Source organism: Pseudophryne corroboree, chromosome 6 (assembly GCF_028390025.1).
Source record: "Pseudophryne corroboree isolate aPseCor3 chromosome 6, aPseCor3.hap2, whole genome shotgun sequence".
Classification (NCBI taxonomy): domain Eukaryota; kingdom Metazoa; phylum Chordata; class Amphibia; order Anura; family Myobatrachidae; genus Pseudophryne; species Pseudophryne corroboree.
This window is the reverse complement of record NC_086449.1, coordinates 818,976,225-819,002,331: the sequence shown is the minus strand read 5'-3', so window position 1 is coordinate 819,002,331 and position 26,107 is coordinate 818,976,225. Positions and strand designations below refer to the sequence as shown.

Below are 26,107 nucleotides of genomic sequence, written 5' to 3'. Positions count from 1 at the left end.
TGTAGTACTGCTGGAAAAAACAATATTCTTTTCATGATCACAAAAGGCTATCAGCCCCCCCATCCGCAGCCCATTGGATGGGGGGGGACAGCCTCGGGCTTCACCCCTGGCCCTTGGGTGGCTGGGGGGGGGGGGGGGGACCCCTTGATTGAAGGGGTCCCCACTCCCCCAGGGTACCCCGGCCAGGGGTGACTAGTTGGATATTTAATGCCACGGCCGCAGGGCACGGCATAAAAGTGACCCCCGGCTGTGGCATTATCTGTCCAGCTAGTGGAGCCCGATGCTGGTGTTAAAAATACGGGGGACCCCTACGCTTTTTGTCCCCCGTATTTTTGGCACCAGCACCAGGCGCAGAGCCCGGTGCTGGTTTTAAAAATACGGGGGATCCCCTGTCAATTTTTTCCCCGCATTTTTAGAACCAGGACCAGCTCGAAGAGCCCGAGGCTGGTTATGCTTTGGAGGGGGGACCCCACGCCATTTTTTTTTAGGATTTTACCGTTCCAGCAATAAAAAAATAAAAAAAAATATTTTAAAAAATATATAAATAATATTTGTGCCTCCAAAAAAAAAAAAAAAAAGTACCTAATCCCTTCTAATATAAATAGATCTGCTATTCCCAAAAAAAAAAAACACAAAAAAAAACATGTTTAAAATTTTTTTATTTGTTTTCACCCTCCAAAGTGTGGCGGATTGAAAATGACGAATTTGCTGTCTAAAAGCACTGCTGTCGAATTTCCAAACTTGAATTGAATATGCTTTGGTCGAATTGCAGCACTTATATCATTGCAGAAAAGTCGAATTTGCAAAAATTAGAATTTCAAAAAGTCGAATTTTGAAAGTCCGTTTTTTGGTCGGAAAGCACTGAATTGCATAGGCGAATTTTTTTTTTGGTCGAAAATTGCATATACCCCATAGTACCGCAATTGCATATACCCCATAGTCTATTACGGTGCGAGGAGAAACTGTCTGCGCTGTGCCTTTGTCCTACACTTCCACAGGAACTTCCGCCCACTGCGTAGAGTTCGATTCGCCCTTTGTACACACAACAATTTACAGTAGGGGGTGCACAATTCCTTATAACACACGTTTTCCTAGTGAGCACTGAAGTGACGACATCAGGAGGACCCGATGTCTATACATACATTAATATTACCTATATATTATTTTATAATCACCCAAAATTAATGTAATTTGTCAGCACGCACTTCCTGCAGCGGTCTATAACGTTACCACACGGAAGCACATCCGTGGACAACCTAGAAAAGGACGGAGACAACTATCCTGGTTAAATCCTGAAGGGCGCAGGGACGGGAGAGCGCGGACAGCGGTGAAGGAGACGGCAAAGTCTTACCTTAAACGAGTATTTTATACGGTGTTCATGTGTAAATCCGGAGAAGCGTGGTGCGTGTTTTGCTACACAACTGTATGAACGGGAGATTTCAGGAGGCGGGGCACTGACTGTCTAGTTCACAGGTTCTCAAACTCAGTCCTCAGGACCCCACACAGTGCATGTTTTGTAGGTAACCCAGAAGGTGCACAGGTGTATTAATTACTCACTGACACATTTTAAAAGGTCCACAGGTGGAGCTCATTATTTCACTTGTGATTCTGTGAGGAGACCTGCAAACCTTACCCTGTGTGGGGCCCTGAGGACCGAGTTTGAGAACCCATGCTCTAGGGTACAGTGATTCATGAAAGTTTAGGAACCCCTGGTATAGACTGGCCAATCATCACGTACATGGCTTGGTGGTCTAGTTTATTCAGGCGGCCATAGTAGCACAGAGGAAATTATTGCTGGACTTGATGGATCAGAGGGAGGGAATGCTGATCCCCAGGTTAAATAAAAAGTACCAGCTGGACGTCACTGCACGAGGACCCTCGGGAATGTTTATATACGATCCCTGACCTATCGTTTAAATATAGTCGCACAGAAACATTCCTCCAGGATGGAGGGACACTGGATCCTAACGCCCAGGACTCTGATGCGTCAGCCCCGTCGTGCCCAGCTAGCTAAGGAACCAGCAGATACTTACCACCATCTCATTCTGCAGCCACTCCACTAAGTCATGGGCGGTGGAATCTGGCACTTGGCACCTTAGGCCCTCTCTCTCATCCGTGTCCATCATTTCCAGCATGCCGCGCAGGTCCTCGATGAGGTGGAGGACGCGTAAGCTCCCCATGAAAGGCGAGGTCGGTGACTGACAATCAAATATGCCATTGGAATACTCCAGCGCCTTGGAGCCTGCAGAGAGAGGAAGGGGAGTTATGGCGGACTGTACGATGACACAACAGAGAACATAACAGAGTAACACAGAATAAGTGAGTCAATGAATAAAGCTAGCAACACTTCTTTGCAGATTACTTAAAACTCTTGAAACTTTTGGCCTAGGGGTGACGTGAAAGAAACAATGACACCCTAGGGCGCAGGTTTTCAAGACCCCAAACAGTTCACGTTTTCTGGTCTCCTCACAGAATAGCAAGTGAAATAATTAGCTCCACCTGTGGACCTTTTAAAATGTGTCAGTGACCTGTGCACCTGCCGGGTGACTTGGAAAATGTGAACCGTGTGGGGTCCTGAGGACCGAGTTTGAGAACCATTTCACTAGGGTACAGTGATTCAGGAAAGTTTGGGAACCCCTGGTATAGACCGGCCAATCACCACGTACGTGGCTTGGGTGGAATATCGGTTTGGCCTAATTTACCAGTTGCAGGGAGGTAAAGGAATAATAAAGGATTTTTGCAGAACAATGCAGGACGTTATAACCAAACGACGGTCCGGCTTTGGATCGGTATTACGCAGAATCTTTAGTAAATATTTGAAAACTATTTTCCGCACTCAGGCCAGTGTGCGTCTCACCACTTGCGCTCCACACGGGATTTCAGAGCTGTCTAAATAATGAAAACTTGGGGGTCTGGGAAGGCGAATGACGGGGAGCCCCAGCATTCTGCCCACAGGTAGGAGGGCCCCTATAAATAACAGCATGACGACTTTGTAATAAGCGAGAAGCGCCCATAGGGCAAATAGTTGCTCATTGTGAGATAAGATAATATCTCTGTTCCTGGATTAACATTTTCTGCAGCTGTCTTTCCGGCTTGCATTATCTCAGTAGCTTCAGGCTCTGTTTCCATGTCGGAGTGTTACTAAATGTATGTATCGTCCGCTCCCCCCTTCCGAATTCCAAGTGCTACGATACACCCCCACATCCCCCGTGAGCCCACGCTCCCTATCAGAGGGGATCAGCTACAATTTCCAGTGTGTAACAAACCGCTTTGTTTAAATAATGAAACATGCAATAATAAATCCCAACGTATTAGTGGGTGAAGGAGAAGATTAATCGTATAGTAACCGGCGACCGGTGCCGGACTCACCAGCTATGATCCCGTCCATTTGCTCCAAGGCCGCGGCTAGCATATCACTTGCGTCGTTCATCATTCTGCAGCGTCCCGACGGTGGGGCCTGTGAATAAATGGAACAAATGATTAATAAATATGCAGTTTTATTCAATCGACCGCTAATAATCCAGGCCTGCACACCACAACGTAGCGTGAAATGAAGTGGGAGGGGGGGCAGTGCATGATATAAACACATGGGCAAAAAGCACAGAACGCCAGAAATAAATCAGTGCACTCAGTATATGCTGACAGGCACCGGCAAGTACAAAGCAATGCGTCAAAGTTATCTGAAGGTGGAAGCGCCCAGCGGAGTGTATTATGCCTTTAGCTGCTGGTGACTAGAGCCCAAGGCTCAGCAGGAACCAGGCTGTGCTCACTGCTCAGATAACCGCGCCGTACGCGCCCGGCTTTGTATTCAGCACCTTAAGCTCCTCGTAAAAAAACGTGTTTGGATTATGTTAGTGAGAAGTATAAATACAGCCTTGTAGGGAGCGACATGGATCTAATCAGGATGGATGAGAGAGAGGAGGAGACGCCGCCAGAGTCTGGGATAAGAGGGCCCTGACCTCAGGCACTACTGGGTCTGCGTTACCATACTAGAGCAAACCCCCCCTAATCACTCACCAAATATTCCATCTGATATTACACCAGGCAGAACAATGCACATTAAGCTGGTCTTAAGAAGCATGTAATGCTCAAAGTGGCACTGTCTTTTCTGGTAAGTATCTGCATAGAGACTGTGATTTGTGGCAGCCAGCCATATTTGTCTGACCTCCAGAGGGATTTTGAAGAGGAGATAAGGATTTCTAGGTGGATAGCGAACAAAAATGATGCATTCTTAAAACTATTTTAAATTTGCCATTTAAAGAAAAAATAAAAAACTATGTTGAAATGCTGCCATAACCGTAATAGTGAAAATGATATTCAGAAGTGGTCCTGTGCATTTACCAACATTTGCAGAGCAACATAAGAGAGTATTGGCCCCAGCAAACAGAAAGTGACGTTACATTGTGCAGATATGCACAGACGCATACTACGAGCAGGGGATGAGATATAAAGGCCAGAACAGAGAGGCGTGGTACTGTGTAGCAGCACATACAGATGCTAAGATCTGACCGGCACAGAACAACAAAACAACATACAACACAAGGGAGGCTGCACTGTACAAGTAGCCGTAGAGCAAGGGAAGTTGCACTGTGCATGTGTCATTGGAATTAAGGAAGTTGCACCATGCAGGCATTCTTAGAGCAAGATAAGCCGTACAGTGTATGTATGTGTTAGGGAAGTTGCACCATGCAGGTGTCCAAGGAACTAGGGAAGTTGCACTGTGTAGGTGCACATACAGAATACAGCCAGCTACCATAGAACTGTGGTACTGTGTAATTGCAGAGATAACACCTGGGACAAGGGAAGTTGTACTGCGCACGTGCTCTTATATAATACAGCCAGCTACCATGTCACTGCACAGATAACACATGGGACATGGGAAGTTGTACTATACATGCGCCCATTCAGAATACAACCAGCTACTATATCACTGCACAGATAACACATGGGACAAGGGAAGTTGTACTGTGTAAGAGACCATTCAGAATACAGCCAGCTACCATGTCACTGCACAGATAACACATGGGACGTTGTACTGTGTAAGAGCCCATTCAGAATACAGCCAGCTACCATGTCACTGCACAGATAACACATGGGAAGTTGTACTATACATGCGCCCATTCAGAATACAGCCAGCTACCATGTCACTGCACAGATAACACATGAGACATGGGAAGTTGTACTATACATGCACCCATTCAGAATACAGCCAGCTACCATGTCACTGCACAGATAACACATGATACAGGGGAAGTTGTACTATACATGCGCCCATTCAGAATACAACCAGCTACTATGTCACTGCACAGATAACACATGGGAAGTTGTACTGTGTAAGTGCCCATAGAGAATACAGCCAGCTACCATGTAACTGCACAGATAACACATGGGACATGGGAAGTTGTACTGTGTAAGTGCCCATACAGAATACAGCCAGCTACTATGTCACTGCACAGATAACACATGGGACATGGGAAGTTGTACTGTGTAAGTGCCCATACAGAATACAACCAGCTACTATGTCACTGCACAGATAACACATGGGAAGTTGTACTGTGTAAGTGCCCATACAGAATACAGCAAGCTACTATGTCACTGCACAGATAACACATGAGACAAGGGAAGTTGTACTGTGTAAGTGCCCATACAGAATACAGCCAGCTACTATGTCACTGCACAGATAACACATGGGACATGGGAAGTTGTACTATACATGCGCCCATTCAGAATACAGCCAGCTACTATGTCACTGCACAGATAACACATGAGACAAGGGAAGTTGTACTGTGTAAGTGCCCATACAGAATACACCCAGCTACCATGTTACTGCACAGATAACACACAGGCCGGGGAAGTGGCACTGTGACATCCATGCTAGGGAACATTTTAATTAGCTTGCTGAAAGAAAGGAGATTTATCCGTGGGTCAGGATGCAGCGCCCCCCTCAGGTCAGGACGCAGCGCCCCCCCCCCCCCCCCCCCCCCCAACCCTCACAGCAGTGCACTAATCATCACTGGCAGTGTAATACCCCTCTCATTCTCTCTGTGTAGGATCGTCATAATGGTCATCATAAATCCCGTCATGGGGACACGAGCCATGTTCAGGCTCTCACTCCTAGATTTCCATCATTGGGAACATTTACACACACAGCACCCGGCACTCTGAGGGGGAGACTGACTTTCAGGCCGTCTTGGGAGGAAAGAAAGAAGAAAAAAAAACAGTCCCAATTTTTGTGCACATTTATATTGTATGTGCAATTCCCAGTATAAATCACACATTACGCCGCATCTCAGTCTGGATGCAATACACATTTATATCAATGAGGATTTTACTCAGGATTGTGTTTTATAAAAAAAACTTAATGTCTAAAAGTTGATCACCTCAATTATGTCACAAGGGGGTTTTCTCCACTCTTTAGAGGGTTTGCTACATCCCCCCTGTGCCTAGTATATTTACTACAACTTCTAAAAATAAAGTGTAGCTGTTGCCCGTAGCAACCAGTCAGAAAGCAGCTCTCATTTATCTAGCACATTCTGTAAAATGAGACCCGAAATCTGGTTGTTACGGGCAACAACTTCACCTTTTCTTTTGAGATGTTTTCGCAAATGTACCCCATTGGCTGTAGAAGAGCAATGGAACACTGCCCCCTGGTGGTTAAGGTGGATACACACTGCAAGATTATCTGTCCAATCATTCTGGCTGGAGCGAAAGCCTGGTAATGTACAGATGTGTCCTCATACATCTTTGCTGCAGTCACGTTAAACAGCCCCTCTTGGCACGCCATGTCACGTGGGAATATTCTAGCGTCTGGGCGCCTTTTTTGATAAAAATTAGACTTCGCGGCAAGGCAATGTGACTAGGCCGCTCAGAGAGACTGTGCCGATTCATTTGACACAAGACACCTGTATATCTGTGTGCGACTGAGTCTCAGCGTAGCAGCTGCAGCTTATTACAATGCAAGTTCCGTTCTGCTCCGTCACACACAATATACAAATGTAATCTCCCCGTGCGTCCTACGCACATTGTGCATTGCAGATAAGACGCAGTTTCAGCACACACAGACGCCCAATGTGTGCTGGCCGGATGTATGAGGACGCAACTGTATGGGAGCAAATAACAATCAACCATTTGCTCCCACAAGCCGGAAAATGGGCAAAAATGGTCGTCCGAATAAATTGGTTATATCACATGGATATAACCGTCTGAACGGCCATTTCTGTCTGCTATCCAGTGTTTGGGGGCTATTGGTGAACTGTCATTTGTTCCCATACGCTGGACGAGCAGCCTTACATATCTGGCTGCCGGGCGGAAGGCAGTAATCTGGTTGGCGGTGGTGGCAGCTCTGGCTTGCGACAGGCGGGTCTGTGCGGCGTCGGCGGCACACCTAGCAACTGGTCGCGGCACACTACACCAGTTGAAAAAGGCTGCCCTAGTGTGATGTATCTAGCTATAGCTGGTAAAAGAAGCCATAGGAGGATCCTTGGTAGAATCAGCTTCTCAACTGGCAATTACAAATAATCTATGTACAGTAGTTAAGCATTAACTATGAACGGTCAGTATATGTATAGGCAGTAGTATAACTGCAGCACTCGCCTCCCGTTACCTGCGCAAACACTGAGGCGGCACGCACACGGCACAGCTGCCAGCAGAAGCAGGTGCACTTCCCGTCATGTATCTGTATACCTCTATGCATACACAGCTCTCTATCTATATACTGAGTTCAGGCTCTGATGGATATAGAGAAAACAGGTCAGGGAGATTTCATTTAGCAACAGGAAAACATGCGATGAGCATCTTACAGAGGGGGAGTAGCACAGGGTATACGGATGATCGATCGACAATGTATTGGTCAACATGCATTAGGTAGATAGGTATAAATGGTCGACACACATATTTGGGGGTTTTCACAAGTTTTCCCAACATTTGCTATCCACGTGTACATTTATTGGGAATAGCGAGCCACCTCGGCGAGGGTACACGTCTGTACTGATGGTGGTCACATAACATGGAATATACAAGATGCGGCCTAAAAAAAACCGAAAACAAACTTGTGTCGACGATTTTTGTGTTGACCTTCCACCCTGTTGAGCTTTTATCTGTCAACCTCTGGGAGGTGCAAGAAAAGAATGTGCCTGCGGCGCTTAATAGGGGTCTATCGAAGCAACAATTGAATAGCTCCGACCGACGTCCATTACTTCAGACGGCCAGAAGGTGGCGCGTGCCACAATTGAATTGGCCCCACAGATGTTAGGAGAATGGGCGTCAGGCCATCTATCAGGATTAAATACACACATTTATAACATCTAATTTCTCATTGTTACAGCAGATATGAAGGCAGTGGCCTCAAGAGCTGACTCTCTACTGCGGGACTGACACTGGGCCGAGGTCTATACATTCCCTCATCATTAGGTCTTGCTGCTATATGTCACCCTGACTGTCTGGACAATTACAGGGAGTGCTGGCAGACTTCGCTGAGGTGGGACAACACTGAATAAATCTCCTCTCAGACACAGCAGACGGATCGCACAATATTTTCCAAGTAATCGTCAATTAGCCGGCATTACGTAATCTGAAAAACCTACAATGTAGAAAGTTACACTACAAAGGAATTTTCCAGAATACAAAAAAATATATGTATCTGTATTCGCTTTTAAGTGAATTTTCCACATTTTATGGCCAAATCTATCCTGGATGTATCCATCTATAAAAACCGGAGTATTCACAAGAGAGAGAAAAAAATACGACAACAATAAAGTGACAGTATAAACAAAGCCAAATACAATTATTCTGAAATCTAGTATATAAAAGCACACGCCCATGGGATCTACTAATGGGTGTAACAGACTCGTAACACATGAATCGACGGCCTGAGCGAAAATATTTATTTTTAGGCATCAAAGTATAAGAGCTGACTCACTGATCACACATGAAAGCGTTAAAGGATCACTAAAGTACAATATACTAGTACAATATAATTATCAAAAACAAAGCAAAAAAAAAAAATTTCTTTCAATAAACGTTGTTGAACGCAGACCCAACCACGGTGAGCGCGGCAGACAGGTATCCCGCCAACTCATTGACAACCTGCAACATTATTGAGGCACAAACATCCGCTTGGCCCAAAAATAAGTTTATATCACTTTGTGTAGATTACAGGGTCAGTTTCATATGTGTAACTTCATCTACAAAGTTATGAACCCAAAATAACTCCCCGAGGGGCGCTATAATAGGCCGACAGGAAGTCACCTGGGCGCAGAAAAATGTCTTCCCATCACAATGATAGCCTCATCAGAAACGTTTTCATTCCTGTTCTGATAATGGTTTAAGAATTCACCCTTAAGGCTTCTTAATATCAGAAAATGGAAAATAAATTCTCATTAATTAATGCTGGACTATCCTTATGTCAAGATATAATGCCCCACCATCGCGCACACGCGGCGTGACAAGTGCCACCTGTAACAATCTGTGGCCACACAGCTAATGAAAGCAGAATAAATCCTCGCGTTACCCAATTGTTCCCTCCACACTTTCCTTTGCCACGTTGGAAATGAGAGCCAGCTCAGTATTCTCGCCTGAAGGGCCGGGGGCCCAGTGCATCACAATCACCGAGCTCCAACATTAACGCTCAGCGCTTCATTACACAATTTGGAAAGTTCCCCCGCGAGGACACGGAGCTCGTCCAAACTCTAAGAGCATGCCGAAGCACACGTTTGTATTACATTACGTCTCTCCGCCGCCAGACGAATTCTGCATTAAAAAAAAAAAAAAATGACAGTGCACAGAAACCAGAAAAACCAGTCAGAAGAGCGGAGTAATTAAATTAAAAAGCCAACGAGAGACCCAACATCTGCTCACGAGGCAGCGCAGTGCCGGAGGGCGGTCAGTGACCACTGAGGAGTGTAACTTCTCCCTGTCTCTCGCTGCTGAGAGGGTACAAACACAGACGTCTAAAACAAGGGCTACTGTCTATGTTTTCCTACCGCCGGCTCAACTGCAAGGTCTTTAAATAACAATGATGTAATATGTGACAAGACTGAGCATGACTGCACCCGGCTAGCAGGCAGGAATGCCACCCTCAGATATTTATACGGATAGTTGAGAATTCTCAGTCGCTGCCTTTAGCAGAAGTGTGCGGTACAAAGGTAGTTTGATCTGCACTTCATTCATCGACATTGGCTCTCATTCCGAGTTGATCGCTCGCTACGGATTTTCGCAGCGCAGCGATCACGGCAAAACAGGGCTAATCTGCGCATGTGTATGCACCCCAATGGGCACGCACGTTGTACGGGTACAACGAGCGACATGGTTTGCACAGGTTCTAGCGATGCTTTCAGTCGCACAGCCGAACGCAGGGAGATTGACAGGAAGTGGGAGTTTCTGGGTGGCAACTGACCGTTTTCTGGGAGTGTTTGGAAAAACGCAGGCATGGCCGGGCGGATATCTGACGTCATTACCGCGTCACTCGTCGCAGCAATCATTGCACAGTATAAGTAACTACTGGGCTGGTCTTGTTCTGCACAAAGTGTGTTTGCAGCCGCTCTGCTGCACAGGCGTTCGCACTACTGCAAAGCAAGAATACACTCCCCCGTGGGCGGCGACTATGCGTTTGCATGGCTGCTAAAAACAGCTAGCGTGCGATCAACTCGGACCTGACCCCCAGGGTCAGGTAGAGGAGGCACTGAGCACAGGGTCAGAGAGAGGAAGCAGTGAGGGATGAGCACTGAGTACAGGAGCAGAGAGAGGAAGCAGTGAGGGATGAGCACCGAGTACAGGAGCAGAGAGAGAGGAGGCACTGAGCACGACTGCTAAAACTAGCTAGCGAGCGATCAACTCGGAATGAGAGCCATTATACGGATTAGCTCCCTGAAATGGGTGTCGTCTTACTAAACTTTTTAATTAAATATCGCGCTCCAGAACTTTAACCCACAACAGTCCGGATTTTTGAACGCACATTCATGATGTTCTCTCGAGCCACGGCCTATTTCTGACATTTGAGATTTTGATTTTGCATGCGATTAGATGCCTCAACTGAGGTCAGTGGTTAGGAAAATAGCCGCATACCTAAGGTCCATCCCAAAAAAAAAAAAAAAACCAATTGCGCAAATAAAACAGAGAGAGTGTGAGAAGATCCTACAATTAATCGCAATGATCTGTTTTGTGTATGTAGGAAACGACCACAAATCTGAGGAAGGAAACGTTCTCCACTTCCTCCACACTAACAGACCAACGCGCCAAGTCCTGCTTATTAACCCCCGCTCTCCGGTATTTGAAGCACCTCTCCCATTCTCCGCAACAGTGGGAGAAGTGCAGTTTAGAGCCACCTTGTGGGGCAGTGGGAGGAAAGAAAGAAGAAGACGAAGAGAAATAAATAAATAAAACCGGTCGGTTTTCACGCAGCCTATGTATGTACCAGTAGGAACCGCCGCACTTATACAATCAGAACCACACAGCCACAATAGTAATATATATCCATTTGAATTATTAGCGAGCAACGAGTAACAGATCTATGTATCTGCCCGCACTGAAAATGAAACAAAATACAGTATGTACTCTAATATATGTCATAAGGATCCCTGCCCTGGACTGAACTATTTACCTGAGCACCTGGAATCGCTGCTAAGGAATTGGCTGCCTGCGGAACCTGGATGCTATTCACATACAGTGTCCTCAAATACCCCAGGTCTCCTCGTCCGACCTCGCCACGTCCTACCTACAATCATGGCATACTCAAGCTCCGCAAAGCTGGGTCAGGAATGGGCCTGATGACAGTGCGCCCATTGGCGTAACCTAAAATCCACATATTTATACTGCACATGGCCGCAGAAAGAGCAGCAGGCACTTGTGCCGGCTTGCGACTGGAGGGAGAAGACGTAGAGATGGCCGACGCAGGGTGAGTATAGTAAGTCTGTGAGCAGGTGCATATACACCTGTCAATGCTGCACCATTTGCAGGTTCCCGGACGGCTGGTACACACACCCGCTGACGGCATGGATAAGTGCCGTCTTCAATAGCCACATTACTATAATCGGTGGTCGCACTTTCATTCGGACGCAGGAAGGAGAATTATACCTGCTGCATTACAGACTTTTTTTTTGTTTAATTAAGAAAAAAAGTAATAGAACAAAAGCGCAAAATCATTTTTTGCAATAAAATTAAAGGTTAAAAACTTTTTAACACCCTGTGCTTATGATGTGTGAGTGCAAGTGTATCTGAGTGTAATACACTTGTAGCATCTGTGTCCTAGATAACGGGTGTAAATAAGCAATTTTTTTTTTACGTGCAACTTTTTAGAGATTAATGTTTGGACGCAAGTGCGGGCCGCACACAACCAGCCGCCCCATCGCTGCCTGTCCATCCCGATCAGGCTGTTTCCGAAGCGGACATCAAACAGGAACTCGTTAAAGCGTCAGCCTATGAAGTTTGGAGCGAGGGTGTGTTTACGGTCCCGTCGTGCTTTAAACAACACAAGTAACCACGACACTCGCTCGTAATTTTTAGCAGCTGAGCCCTGTGATCGAAACGCTTTCATCTGCCAGATGATGCGAAAATAAAGACCCGCATATTCATTTAACTCTTTCATCCGCTCAGTCACCCGACATGAACCAAACACCCGCAAAATCCCGTGTCAGCAGAGAAGGAAACTGCTGAAGTCTTTCCGTCCTCCTAGAGAGCCGTGTCGGATACGGATAGACATTTCCAGGGATTTGCAGGTGTCTGGAACGTCTCCGGGAATGCAATTTACAGCAGTTTTTTATTTTGTGATAATATATTTTAAGCTGGTGCAAGTACATCGGTCCTGGTAAATTATAATGGAGAGAATCAGTGAGCTGTAGGCAGGCAGTACACAGAGCAGACAGACAAGCTCATTTCCTATGATCCACCTGTTGAGTGAAGCAGTGCCGACGGATCCCGACGTGATCGGAATGTTGACGCTGAGACTCAGTGGGAGCAGAACACTGCCCTGGAGAGGGCAACGGGGCAAAGACTACAGATGTAGCATGATAACGTTATATGTGGTTGGATGTTTTACACACAGTTATATTAATATATACCTGTATTAATGGAAATGGAATGAAATACTGCACTAGTCGGCACCAAGACAGTCCGTTCTAATCCACGTTAGATAAAAAGCTGAAAACAACCCGATTTCTCCTCATGATGTCTTCGGTCTTTGCTATAAGTAGTTAAGCAGAAACAAACGTCCTCTGCCTTCAGATTCATGGAACACGACGCACAAAGCCAGTCCTACAGACGTACGACACTCAAAGCAAAGCTTGCATCCTAAGAAAGCCTCCCTTTGGGCAAGTGGGCTTCATCTCCTGGGGCCGCTTCCCTTACCTCACAACTGCCACTGACTGGACGAGGCGATGCCACTCTCCGAGCCTCGCAGACACTGGAGTGTGCACGAAAAGCAGGATGGAAACGTGGCACCAGGCCAATCAGGGGCCACCGCAGGAATACTCCGTTACATAAATACACTAAACTGAAGACAGAAGAACCGACGGGTCCAACAGCTAGATCATTTTTTTATGGAATTTTGGGACGTTTCCCCTTTGGTCTCCAGTTCCAGGCTGTCCTCTGATTCTAGTAATCCCCTTGCATTAAGAATGCCGGCTTCAATAACTCTGTTAAGAGCCTTCAGGGTAGATTTACTAAGGCGCGGTTTTGTTAAAGCCGCCAACCATCGGCAATAGGAATAAATTCTAAACCAGGCTTCTTTCTATCACCATGGCCCATTTTCTATTGTCCTGTATGTTGGGAGCATAGCAACAGTTGCAGGCAGAGTACACTTGAGAAACTACTATGGAGGAAACAGCAGGTGGCGCTGTGTCTTAAGCTGTCCCTATGTACATTTTGCAGAATCTTGTTTGTTAGTTCTCCACAGAGCTTTACATTTACTGGTCACAGCAACGTTTATCCCACAATAGAACACATAGGGGGTCATTCCGAGTTGTTCGCTCGCTAGCAGTTTTTAGCAGTCGTGCAAACGCTATGCCGCCTCCCACTGGGAGTGTATTTTAGCTTAGTAGAAGTGCGAATGAAAGGATCGCAGAGCGGCGGCAAAAAAAATTTTGTGCAGTTTTAAGAGTAGCTCAAAACCTACTCAGCGCTTGCGATCACTTCAGGCTGTTCAGTTCCTGTTTTGACGTCACGAACACGCCCTGCGTTCGCCCAGCCATGCCTGCGTTTTCCCTGGCACGCCTGCGTTTTTCCGAACACTCCCTGAAAACGGTCAGTTGACACCCAGAAACGCCCTCTTCCTGTCAATCCCTCTGCGGCTGCCAGTGCGACTGAAAAGCTTCACTAGACTTTGTGTGAAACTACATCGTTCATTGCAATTGTATGACACGCATGCACATTGCGCCGCATACACATGCGCAGAAGTGCTGTTTTTTTTGCCTCATCGCTGCACAGCGAACCAATGCAGCTAGCGATCAACTCGGAATGACCCCCATAGAACCAGCTTGAACAAAGTAGCATCCATGTACATGTTACCCTAGGGATGGACATCGATTGGCTCATCATCCATGGTGCCATCAGTACATTCCATTGATGTCGCAAATGATCGATGGGCAGCGCTGGTGCAAACATGTGACCGCAGTTGGCCAATCAGAGGAGGGTGGGGTTAATCAACATGTTCAAAACCGGTCACAAGTCCCCATCTGAACATTGATGGCGGAGAAAACGTTGGCAAGCCACCATCGATGCAAAACATCAGCCATCTGAAGTAAAGCATCTCTATGTTACCCTTGTTTCATCTATCATTTTGCTAAAGTCTGATACTAAATTTAGAATACCTCAAAAGACTCCCCCCCCCTTCCCCCCCCAAAAAAAAAACAACAACACACAAACAAAACAACTTCCTGTGGTGTCATACATTGCTGCATACTGAGCAGCCAAATTAGTGATCAAAGCCAGTGACTCGCTTTAGTATGGCTTCCGCAATATGGCAGCAGGCACCAAACAACTTTTGAATGTTTTTTTTTTCCTTATTACAATTTTGGTTAGTGTTTCTGCTCACCACCACCATTGCCACTGGAATCTAAGAGCGAGATAGTTCCGCAGCCTACAAAGCCAGCTCTGAGCTTTACGCATGTGGTTTTCGGGGAGCGAGACCCTCAGTCTGGGGGAGCCTATACAGGGGGATGGAGAAGTTATATTCAGACAACCCCTGTCAATGGCCCCTTAGAATGGCAATCAGAACATACAGCACACACTGATTACACGCCTGGAATATCTCCATACAGCGACATTAGGTAACTTAAAGTAAAAGTGGAGTCCGTGAAGCAGCGGCATGCCAGCGCCCTCTGCCATATGGTGCCAATCTGCCAACGTATGCCAGGGTGCAGCAGGGACGTCTACGTGGAAGAGAACATACAATTTAGGAAATGACAGCGCTGGGCCTGACGGCGTATGTTTGGCCGGGTTCTACATAAACACAGGGCACTTACAGCTTGATTGTAAGTTTTTGTTGATTTAAAACAGACTTCTGCCAGACGTGGCTCTCCAGGAACTACAAGTCCCAGCACACCATGCCAATGTCACCTGCATCTTAGGGACATTTTACTGCCAAATGTATATATATTTCAGATTTAGTAGGTAATAAATAGACTTATTCAAGGGATGTTTATTTACAGACCTCCTGCACAATGGAACAGCTCTGTGGCTGTTTTCATGCCACGTCCACTGGTTCCACGAGTTCTCCTGGGTACACGTAAGGGGAGGGATCCCACGAAATTAGGACAAGAGTCCAACAGATTTTCCAGTCATCCAACCGGCTGGAAGCAGCGCAGGGACAGCGTAGAGAGGAAAGCGCCAGCCGGCCCATCATCATCACATGGTAATAAAGACGCCCTACCTACGCCAGTGGTTCCCAAACGCGGTCCTCAAGGCACCCCAACAGTCCAGGTTTTAAGGATATCCCCACTTGTGCACAGATGGTATAATCAAACTGACTGAGGTAATTACTACTAATTAAGTCTCCTGTGCTTTAGCATTCATATTTTTAAAACATGAACTGTTAAGCCGGGTACACACTAGAGGGATGTGTCCCAGGCTGATATTGCGGGGGCGACGGAACCCTGCATCGGCTAAGTCCGTGCACACTTACCGATACAGTGGTGCGACGTGGGATACCATGCTGCGTGTGATGTCTCGCAGACGCTGCGGCCCACCCCCCGCTCACACAAAACAGCGGCCAAGCGCCGCTGTTCCGCCCCCTCCTGCCTCTGCCGGCTGGCATGCGCCGCGCAGTAGGGACCGTTCGCTCGGCTGCGACAAAAAGCAGCGAGCGAACAGGTCAGAATGACCCCCATTGAGCATATACAGTGAACGATCCAGCCGATCACTCAGAGATAAAATGCACATGTCCAACGCAAAGGACCATCCCTCCAGCCTGTAGTCACAGCGGCAACCGCAAGAAGATTGACAGGAGGAAGGCGGAACTGGGCGGCAACTCACCGTTTTCGGGGAGTGGCGAGTCCAACGCAGGCGTGTCCAGGCGTTTGGAGGGCGGATGTCTGACGTCAATTCCAGGACCTTCATCGCTGGATCCATCGCACAGGGTAAGTAACTCTTACTCTGGTCTTGTTTTACAGGAAACTTTTTTAGCATAGCAGGGCTGCACAAGCGATGGCAGCTCTGCTAGGCAGAAATACACTCCCCCATCTAGTTGATCGCACGGGCTGCAAAAAGTTGCTACGTGCGATCAACTCGGAATGACCCCCATGCTGGCCAACTTTTTTCTCACACTGCAATGTAGCTCTGAGCTAGGACATGCCCCTCCCACACCTAACTCTCTCTGCACATGTTACATATGCCCCCCCTGCAGCACAGCATGGTGTTACCCAGGTGCTCAGTTACTGGCTGCTTCTGCACGGGTGGTATTCATGTGACCGCCGGTCAGCTGACCGACAGTCACATGACCTCCTCCACCCACAAAGTGGGAATAGAACCCATGGCGATCGCAGGTCGCCACCGAGCCTGCAAGGGGCTTGCTGCACTCGTCCCTCCTTGCCGGGATCCCGGCGTCGGTAAGCTGACCGGCGGTCAGGAGACCGCCGGTCAGCAGTACTACACCCCTTCTGCACGTAGCCCACACATGCTTGGCAGCTTTATTCTCACACTGCAATGTAGCTCTGAGCTAGGACACGCCCCTCCCACACCGAACTCTCTCTGCACATGTTACATCTGCCCCCCTGCAGCACAGCATGGTGTTACCCAGGTGCTCAGTTACTGGCTGCTTCTGCACGTAGCCCACAGATGCTGGGCAGCTTTATTCTCACACTGCAATGTAGCTCTGAGCTAGGACACGCCCCTCCCACACCTAACTTTCTGCACGTTACATCTGCCCCCTGCAGTGCAGCATAGTGTTACCCAGGTGCTCAGTTACTGGCTGCTTCTGCATGTAGCCCACACATGCTGGGCAGCTTTATTCTCACACTGCAATGCATCTCTGAGCTAGTACACGCCCCTCCCACACCGAACTATCTGCACATGTTACATCTGCCACCTGCAGTGCACATGGTTTTATCAAGGTGCAAAGTCACTGGCTCTTTTTGTGTTTTACTCCCAATTCAGGTCTGGCCCCAGTATCAGAAATGGAGTAGGTTCATCCCTCGATTGCAACCCAGAGATATTTCTGTTCTCCATTCTTTGAATATCCGCCGCAGCATAGAAACGACGCACGCCGCCATATTTGTCAGGGTGATGCTGCCAGGCTGTCCCACTGCTGGTTCTTCCGGGTGGTGGACTGAAATCTTCACAAGGACACAGGTCAGAGGGCAATGCAGGTGAGTACTGAATTATTGCTGCACAGGGTTATGCCCCAGTGTTTTAGGGACATCTGTAGAACCAAGACGTAAAAGTGACTCTACAAAAGGGTACACCCTCAAAATATATTACAGGTTAAAAGTAACAACAACAACAACAACAAAAAAACGAATGGGCCACGCAATGCACAATGTTACAGCAGTCACCCGTCTGTTCTGAACGGCCAGATATTTTGGGGGGGAAAGAGGCGGACGGTGACTTACCAGAGCATATCTCAGAGGTCCCCCTGAGCCCTGGCAGGCAGCATCCACGAGGAGACGGGCTTTGTGCTGCACTGAGCAGAGGAACAGGGGGCCGGGAGGGAAGTGGCGGCTTGTCAGAGGGTGGACGGAACGCTCTCCTCTATATCACAGGGAGAGCGTCTGCAGCTCCTCATCCTCTCCTGGACGTGGCTTGCAGAATACTAATGCGATGGAACTGTCAGCAGGAAGCCAGCCCGCTCTCCTGTGTCACACAACAAGGCAGCGATTACAGGGACCAGCAAATGATAGGGCTCCGCTCCCACACAGCGGCAGGGGGAGACCGGCTAAATTTGGACCTCAGCGAGGATTCTATTTCTTTCTTCAAAAAACTCTAGGATAGTGTCAGTGGAACATTAGCAGCTGCTATATAGGCGCAGCGCGGGGAACGATGCAGAGTACAGCAAGCCTACCCGGCTTAGAGACATCATCATTATAAGAATACCGTACATTTTATATCATCATAGATATTCTTAATATAATAGAATTTAATAAATAAGTTATTGATTGGAAAACAATTCAAAACATTCCCCGTACAGATGAAGGGACGCAAATCCCAATAACTTCATTTTAACCTGAGCGAGACGCACACCTGCCGCATTACACGTTCATTGCTTACGCTAAACAATCCAGGAAGAACAAAGCAACGTATACGCTTCCTTTTACCAGTCTCTCGCTACTCAGAATGCTCTATTGCCGGGCCATAAAAAGTAAATTAAAAGAGGTTTCAGCAACCGCGGGAGATAGGTTCAAAGTCCGTAGAGATTCTCCAGCCTGGATACACAAAAAGTTACCTGGAAGCCAAGGCAACCAAATTCATATACCCCCCCAACTCCCCCTTTACAGGAGGAAGCCGTCGCCAGCGAGACCTGTGAAATAATAATATACACATAGGGGGACATGTACTAAGCAGTGATAAAACTGGAGAAGAGAGCCAGAGAAGTTGCCCATGACAACCAATCAGCATTGATAAAACATTTATAATTTGCATACTGTAAAAATATACAGAGCAGCTGATTGGTTGCCATGGGCAACATCTCCACTGGCTCACTTCTCCACTTTTATCACTGCTTAGTACATGTCCCCCTAAGACTATAACCACCTACTAAGAGGAGAAGTTGTCTTTATCCTAAACTTTGTGACTACACCCTAGGTAACGGGACGGCTGTACTTTATAGCCATACTGTGGACAGGACAGGAATACAGGCCCGGTACACAAAATGGCCACCTCCGCTGCGTGCGTCACTTCCAGCCAGCTGGGACTCTGGATCCGTAACAGCGACTTACACAGCAGAAGCACCGACACCTCACAGAAATTAGGGTTCATCTCTAAAGAATAAATTGTCGTTTGGAAAGATGGATGCGCACATCAGGCGAGGAGCGCGCAGCATAAAGGTCGCAAAAATAAACAAAAAAGGAAAAAGAAAGCATGAGAAGAATGACTGTCCCGGGGCAACGTGACATCATCGGGGAAGTGACGGCTGGCCGCAGTCACCGAGAGGTCAGGAAAAGTAAACGCCGAGAGGAAGAGGGGTCTGGGCAGTTCCCCCGGACTCTGCGCCATTTATAGCCGCCACCGCTTGAGAAAAATAATATTTTTTGAGACCCCCCCCCCCTCCCCCCAAAAAAAACCATGGTTTTAGAAAAATATAAAAACAGAGGTTTTCTTTATATGCCTGTTTGTTTTATACTAACAGCAGATCGTACGAAGAATTAAAATGAAGATGTGCACCAGAAAATAAAATTACAATGAAGATGTGCGCCAGAAAATAGAATTAAAATGAAGATGTGCGCCAGAAAATAAAATTACAATGAAGATGTGCGCCAGAAAATAAAATTACAATGAAGATGTGCGCCAGAAAATAGAATTAAAATGAAGATGTGCGCCAGAAAATAAAATTACAATGAAGATGTGCGCGAGAAAATAAAATTACAATGAAGATGCGCGCCAGAAAATAGAAGGAACACTGGACCCCGGACGGAACCACCAGACAGTATCTCATACATTAAACCAACCAAGATGTTGATCAGATGCGTAAGAGGCGGAGTTTGCGGTTAATAAAATGAGACCTCTTCTATCATGCAGTAAAATAAATCACTTCACAATGAAATGACATGAAACTAACACCTTGGGGGGATTCAATTACAATATGCAGCATCATATTGGGCACTTAAGCTAATGTCAACTTTGCACGTGTGCCCTTGCATCTCTATGGCGTGCAAGGGAAAACGTGCGATGCTGGCGGACGTGATGTGCTATTTCCGGAAGGCACACCTGAAATCCCCCCATATTGCTCACAGGCTTATAAAAGTGACTTATCTGAATGTAACGGAACTCATTGAAAGGTTCAGCATACATTGCATTTCATTCAGAAACCATTGCTGCCCCACAAGTTCTCTTCTTTCAGAAAAACGATTCTGCGCCACACAGTTATTTTTTTTCTTTAAACAGGATAAATAGCACTTGAGCATTTATCGGTCAGTCATTTTTCTAGGATATCCTTCTGCAAACCATTATCTCCTTTTCAAAACCTCTCTGAATGGCAAACAAAAATGGCTTGACCATGAATTTGGGAGGGTGAATGACCTGCGCGGCGGGAATGCCGCAGCTCCATCCTTAGTAGAGGGCATATTCAATTAGGTACAATGTGTGAGCGATGCCTACAATGTGTAGTTGGAACGCCAGCAATTGCACCCTTCATCATGCTGGATTTTGACCTTAAAATCACGCATTATAGTTTCAGTATCAAAAATCCGCCCCAAAAAAAACTTAGCCCAAATTTCACAGGCCTCAACCTGTTTATTTGGCGGCTTCACCGAGCCACAAGTTTCACTCCTCAGCCTAGTACTGCGCGAAGCTCTGGCAATCCACCTCGGCCGACAGCAGAAGCGGGCGTGAATTCGCTTTAGAGGAGCGAGAGGTTATCTGGCCTTGCAGCAAAATACGGACATAAGATGGGCCACAGTTGCAGATCGGGGGTGCTTTAAGGGGTTCCGGTATGAATGGTCGACCATGTTATGGTCGACAGTCATTAGGTCGACCACTATTGGTCGGCATTGACATGGTCGACACATGAAAGGTCGACATGCGTTTTTGAACTTTTTTTGGTGTCGTTTTTTGCGCAAAGTGACTGGGAACCCCAATTAGTGCACCGCGTCCCCTCGCATGGCTCGCTTCGCTCGCCATGCTTCGGGCATGGTACCTTCGCTTCGCTCGGCACACTTTACCGTTCCAATCGTAGTCCATGTGGATCATAAAGTATGGAAAAGTTCCCCAAAAGAAAAAAAAAGTTAAAAAACTCACGTCGACCTTTTCATGTGTCGACCATGTGTCCATGTCGACCAATAGTGGTCGACCTAATGACTGTCGACCATAACATGGTCGACCATGTGAACGGATACCGCTTTAAGGTCGGATCACGCAGAATATATTTCCGCTCAGCAGAATGAAATCCACCACTATAATTGTAGCTGTGGCTTCATCCCGATGGACTGATAATCCCGGACCGATCCCTCATAAGTCCAGGAGAGATCAGCCAGGGATGCAGAGCTATACAGCCAGCTCTTAGCACAGAGATCCCAGAAAGTAATCTGGACTCCCACACAGATGCAGGTATGGATAATGCACCGTTTATTATATACGGAGAGCAGTAATGTTACCGGGTGACGGAACGAAGAAGTGTCGGTGAAGGTGAGACACACCCAGATCTGAGGAGCACTGTAAGTTCTGTGCATTTGGACACCTTCAGTAGGAGAGCGCCTCGGACAGAGTGGCTGCGCATGAAACGTGGGCATCCGCTCTGTGGTCCAGTCCAGGGGGTACATTTACTAAGATGGGTGTTCTATTTAACATGGGATGTTGCCCATAGCAACTAATCAGATTCTACTTCTCATTTATCTAGCACCTTCTACAAGATAATACCTGGAATCTGATTGGTTGCTATGGGCAACATCCCATATTAAATAGAAATCCCATCTTAGTAAATTTACCCCTAGGTTTTTGGATTACTGAGCCAATGGTTTGCCTGCGGCATCCGGCAGACACTTTGCTTTTCACCGTGGGAACAGAAATCGCGCCGATATGCGAGGTATGTTTGGGGAAAGACAGTACCAGTGAACAGCCTGGGACAATGCCAGGCTTGTGGCCTACCAAGTCTGTTAGCAGACTGCAGCCTTGGAACAGAAGTCACTGTGACCTGAGCATGTCCTGGAACAACAGCTGAGGGGGAAAGGTGGGTTAGTTGCACAGGATTCTGTCCTGCGAGCGGAGCACAAGGTCCGCTCACTGCTTATAGCGGGAACTGCTTGCTTTGTGAGAGCTGGACAGGCCAGGATTTTGTGACATGCTTGGTTTATCCCATGTGGGAGAATCAGCACCTATTTCTTGCCATCGCCTAATGACAAAACCATCCACGTGGGTGTTGCGTGCTGCAGTGTTTTCATGTGCCAATGCAGCTTATAAAATGACTGGCACAGGTTTATGCCAGCCCGCAGCAGGAGACCGCCAATCAGAAGCGTGTCATGTTTACGTCTGTAGCCGGCGTCTATTTTAGGCGGTATATTTGCACACGCCAGTAAAGTGTGAGCAAATGTCAATATTTTTTTCCTCTTTAATACAAGGAAGGTTTATATGTGTTACTGTACAAATGAGCCTCCCCCTCCCCCCCAATACACCACTATCTCATCTCCACAGAATTACACCACAGATTTCCCGTCATTAACTCACAAGACTCGGACTGATAACAAGACAAGCTGTGTCTGAACAAAAGTTCCTTTCAGTTCCCGGACATACAGTAACTATAGAGGCCGTTCTGCTCATGTGACCCAAAGTTGATAAAACATATATAGCATATATTTAAATACGGCAGCTCAATGTCACTTCCTCCATGGCATTGGGAAGGAATCAAAGGAGAGCTTGTCTGAGGAAAAGCATCAACACCTATTGGGTGTCCCGGTCAGAGAGCTGGGACCGCATCACTGTGACCAGTGGCCCCGCCCCTGGGCATGAATCCACCAATCTACACTGTGCATTCCGCCACAGCAAGTCTGCAAAGCTGTCACTCACTCTCTGCCTGTCATATGGGTGGTCATTCCGAGTTGTTCGCTCGCTAGCAGTTTTTAGCAGCCGTGCAAACGCTATGCCGCCTCCCACTGGGAGTGTATTTTAGCTTAGCAGAAGTGCGAGCGAAAGGATCGCAGAGCGGCTACAAAGTTTTTTTGTGCAGTTTTAGAGTAGCTCAAAACCTACTCAGCGCTTGCGATGACTTCAGACTGTTCAGTTCCTGTTTTGACGTCACAAACACGCCCTGCGTTCGCCCAGCCACGCCTGCGTTTTTCCTGGCACGCCAGCGTTTTTTCGAACACTCCCTGAAAACGGTCAGTTACCACCCAGAAACGCCCACATCCTGTCAATCACTCTGCGGCAAGCAGTGGGACTGAAAAGTTTCGCTAGACCTTGTGTGAAACGACATTGTTCGTTGCAATAGTACGCATTGCGCCGCATATGCATGCGCAGAAGTGCCGTTTTTTTTTGCCTCATCGCTGCACAGCGAACGAATGCAGCTAGCGATCAACTCGGAATGACCACCATGAAACGCTAATTTTCGCATGATTTCATAAAATGTTGCTTGCTGAATATACCCCTAAATGCACAGGCTTTTATTAGTTAAGAATAAAGTTGGAACATTCCATTTCTAAAAACAGAATACGACAGACTTCTAATACTAACAAATACCTACTGTACTGTATACCCCCCCCCCCCCCCCCGCACTGTGTTCCCCACATTATCAATGAAAAGCATCGCATGCTTACTATGCAGAATTTAATGACTTGGAAACTGCGGCAGCACCTCAGGAGAATCCCATTGTTCCCAAACTTCCGGCCTCTTAGTAACAGTTTCAACCACTTTAAATTCTTGGCCTGTGTTCCAAAACTATCTGTAGGAACATGTCACAGGCTGCTCCGCACATGGGAGACCGGGGGCTGCTAGGTATCAGGATAAAGGGAAACGTTCCCATGCTCAGTGTATCAGCCCACATACAGTAGGTGCACGGCTTTCCAATACACCATTTAGGGAGGAAATTAATTGTGCACTATGTACTGCTGGACACCGCCGCAATGTCCGCCTGCGCACATATCAGCGATTACAGTAGTGCCAACCGCGCAAAGTTACATGTGGTGCGAGGGAAAACTTGCAATGCTGGCGGAATTCCTCCATTAGAGTGTAATCTCCTTGGGGCAAGGAATTCCCATTTTCTTATCATTTATATAAAACATATAAAAGGACATTCACACATATCTCTTCTATCTGCCTGTAATTCTGTAAAGTGCTGCAGCCACTACGATGATATATAAACTAATCACTTAATAACGGGATTGTCCATGGAAGCTTGTCTCCTGGGATCATGTCCCCTGACTGGCCTGCCCCTCCCCTATCTCCTCCGGGATCATGTCCTCTGACTGGCCTGCCCCCTCCCCTCACTCCTCCGGGATAATATCCACTGACTGGCCTGCCCCCTCCCCTCTCTCCTCCAAGATGTTCCCTGACTGGCCTGCCCCCTCCCCTCTGGGATAATGATAAATATATATATATATATATATATATATATATATATATATATATATATATATATATATATATATAAAGGGGGAAAAACTCTAAAATGTAATAATTGACTCAAACCCCCCTGCATCATAAAGACGCACTGAAACAGGAATCACCATGTAAAAGCTAAAATTAGAATTTTATGAGTCGCTCACATCCCTGGAGTCGTAACCTTGGCACCAGCTTGGTGTTCCTAGAGACAAAGCTGCCATGTTGTATGCCAGCTCTGCCCGTAATCACCCGGGTTACTGACACACCGAGGAGTGGAGGGCCTGGTACAGCTCTGCCCGGCATTACCCGTGTTACTGACACGCTGAGGAGCAGAGTACCTGGTACAGCACTGCCCGGCATTACCCGGGTTACTGACACGCTGAGGAGCGGGGGGCCTGGTACAGCACTGCCCGGCATTACCCGGGTTACTGACACACTGAGGAGCGGGGGGCCTGGTACAGCACTGCCCGTAATTACTCGGGTTACTGACACACTGAGGAGCGGGGGGCCTGGTACAGCACTGCCCGTAATTACTCGGGTTACTGACACACTGAGGAGCGGGGGGCCTGGTACAGCACTGCCCGGCATTACCCGGGTTACTGACACACTGAGGAGCGCAGGGCCTGGTACAGCACTGCTCGGCATTACCCGTGTTACTGACACACTGAGGAGCGGAGGGCCTGGTACAGCACTGCTCGGCATTACCCGGGTTACTGACACACTGAGGAGCGGAGGGCCTGGTACAGCACTGCTCGGCATTACCCGGGTTACTGACACACTGAGGAGCGGAGGGCCTGGTACAGCTCTGCTCGGCATTACCCGGGTTACTGACACACTGAGGAGCGGAGGGCCTGGTACAGCCCTGCTCGGCATTACCCGGGTTACTGACACACTGAGGAGCGGAGGGCCTGGTACAGCACTGCCCGGCATTACCCGGGTTACTGACACACTGAGGAGCGGAGGGCCTGGTACAGCTCTGCGCGGCATAACCCAGGTTACTGACACACTGAGGAGCGGGGGGCCTGGTACAGATCTGCCCGGCATTACCCGGGTTACTGACACACTGAGGAGCGGAGGGCCTGGTACAGCATTGCCCGGCATTACCCGGGTTACTGACACGCTGAGAAGCGGAAGGCCTGGTACAGATCTGCCCGGCATTACCCGGGTTACTGACACACTGAGGAGCGGAGGGCCTGGTACAGCTCTGCCCGGCATTACCCGGGTTACTGACACACTGAGGAGCGGAGGGCCTGGTACAGATCTGCTCGGCATTACTCGGGTTACTGACACACTGAGGAGCGGAGGGCCTGGTACAGATCTGCCCGGCATTACCCGGTTTACTGACACACTGAGGAGCGGAGGGCCTGGTACAGTACTGCCCGGCATTACCCGGGTTACTGACACGCTGAGGAGCAGAGGGCCTGGTACAGATCTGCCCGGC

At 47.7% G+C, this 26,107-nt stretch overlaps 1 protein-coding gene across 19 annotated transcripts in view; it reads right to left on the bottom strand.

Moving 5' to 3' along the window:
- PPFIBP1 (PPFIA binding protein 1) overlaps positions 1 to 26,107 on the bottom strand; it is a 133,981-nt gene that overhangs the window by 84,537 nt on the left and 23,337 nt on the right. For 17 of the 19 annotated variants that reach the window (XM_063929135.1, XM_063929139.1, XM_063929142.1 and 14 more), the window contains exons 2-3: positions 3,370 to 3,457; positions 2,034 to 2,242 (exon numbers count right to left, since the gene is read on the bottom strand). In XM_063929135.1, coding sequence (XP_063785205.1) covers positions 2,034 to 2,242; positions 3,370 to 3,433 — 273 coding nt within the window. In that variant the 5' untranslated portion in view covers positions 3,434 to 3,457. Of the gene's footprint in view, positions 1 to 2,033; positions 2,243 to 3,369; positions 3,458 to 9,508; positions 9,651 to 18,035; positions 18,232 to 26,107 lie in introns of those variants that run through there. The other 2 variants (XM_063929136.1, XM_063929137.1) reach the window with 2 other exon arrangements.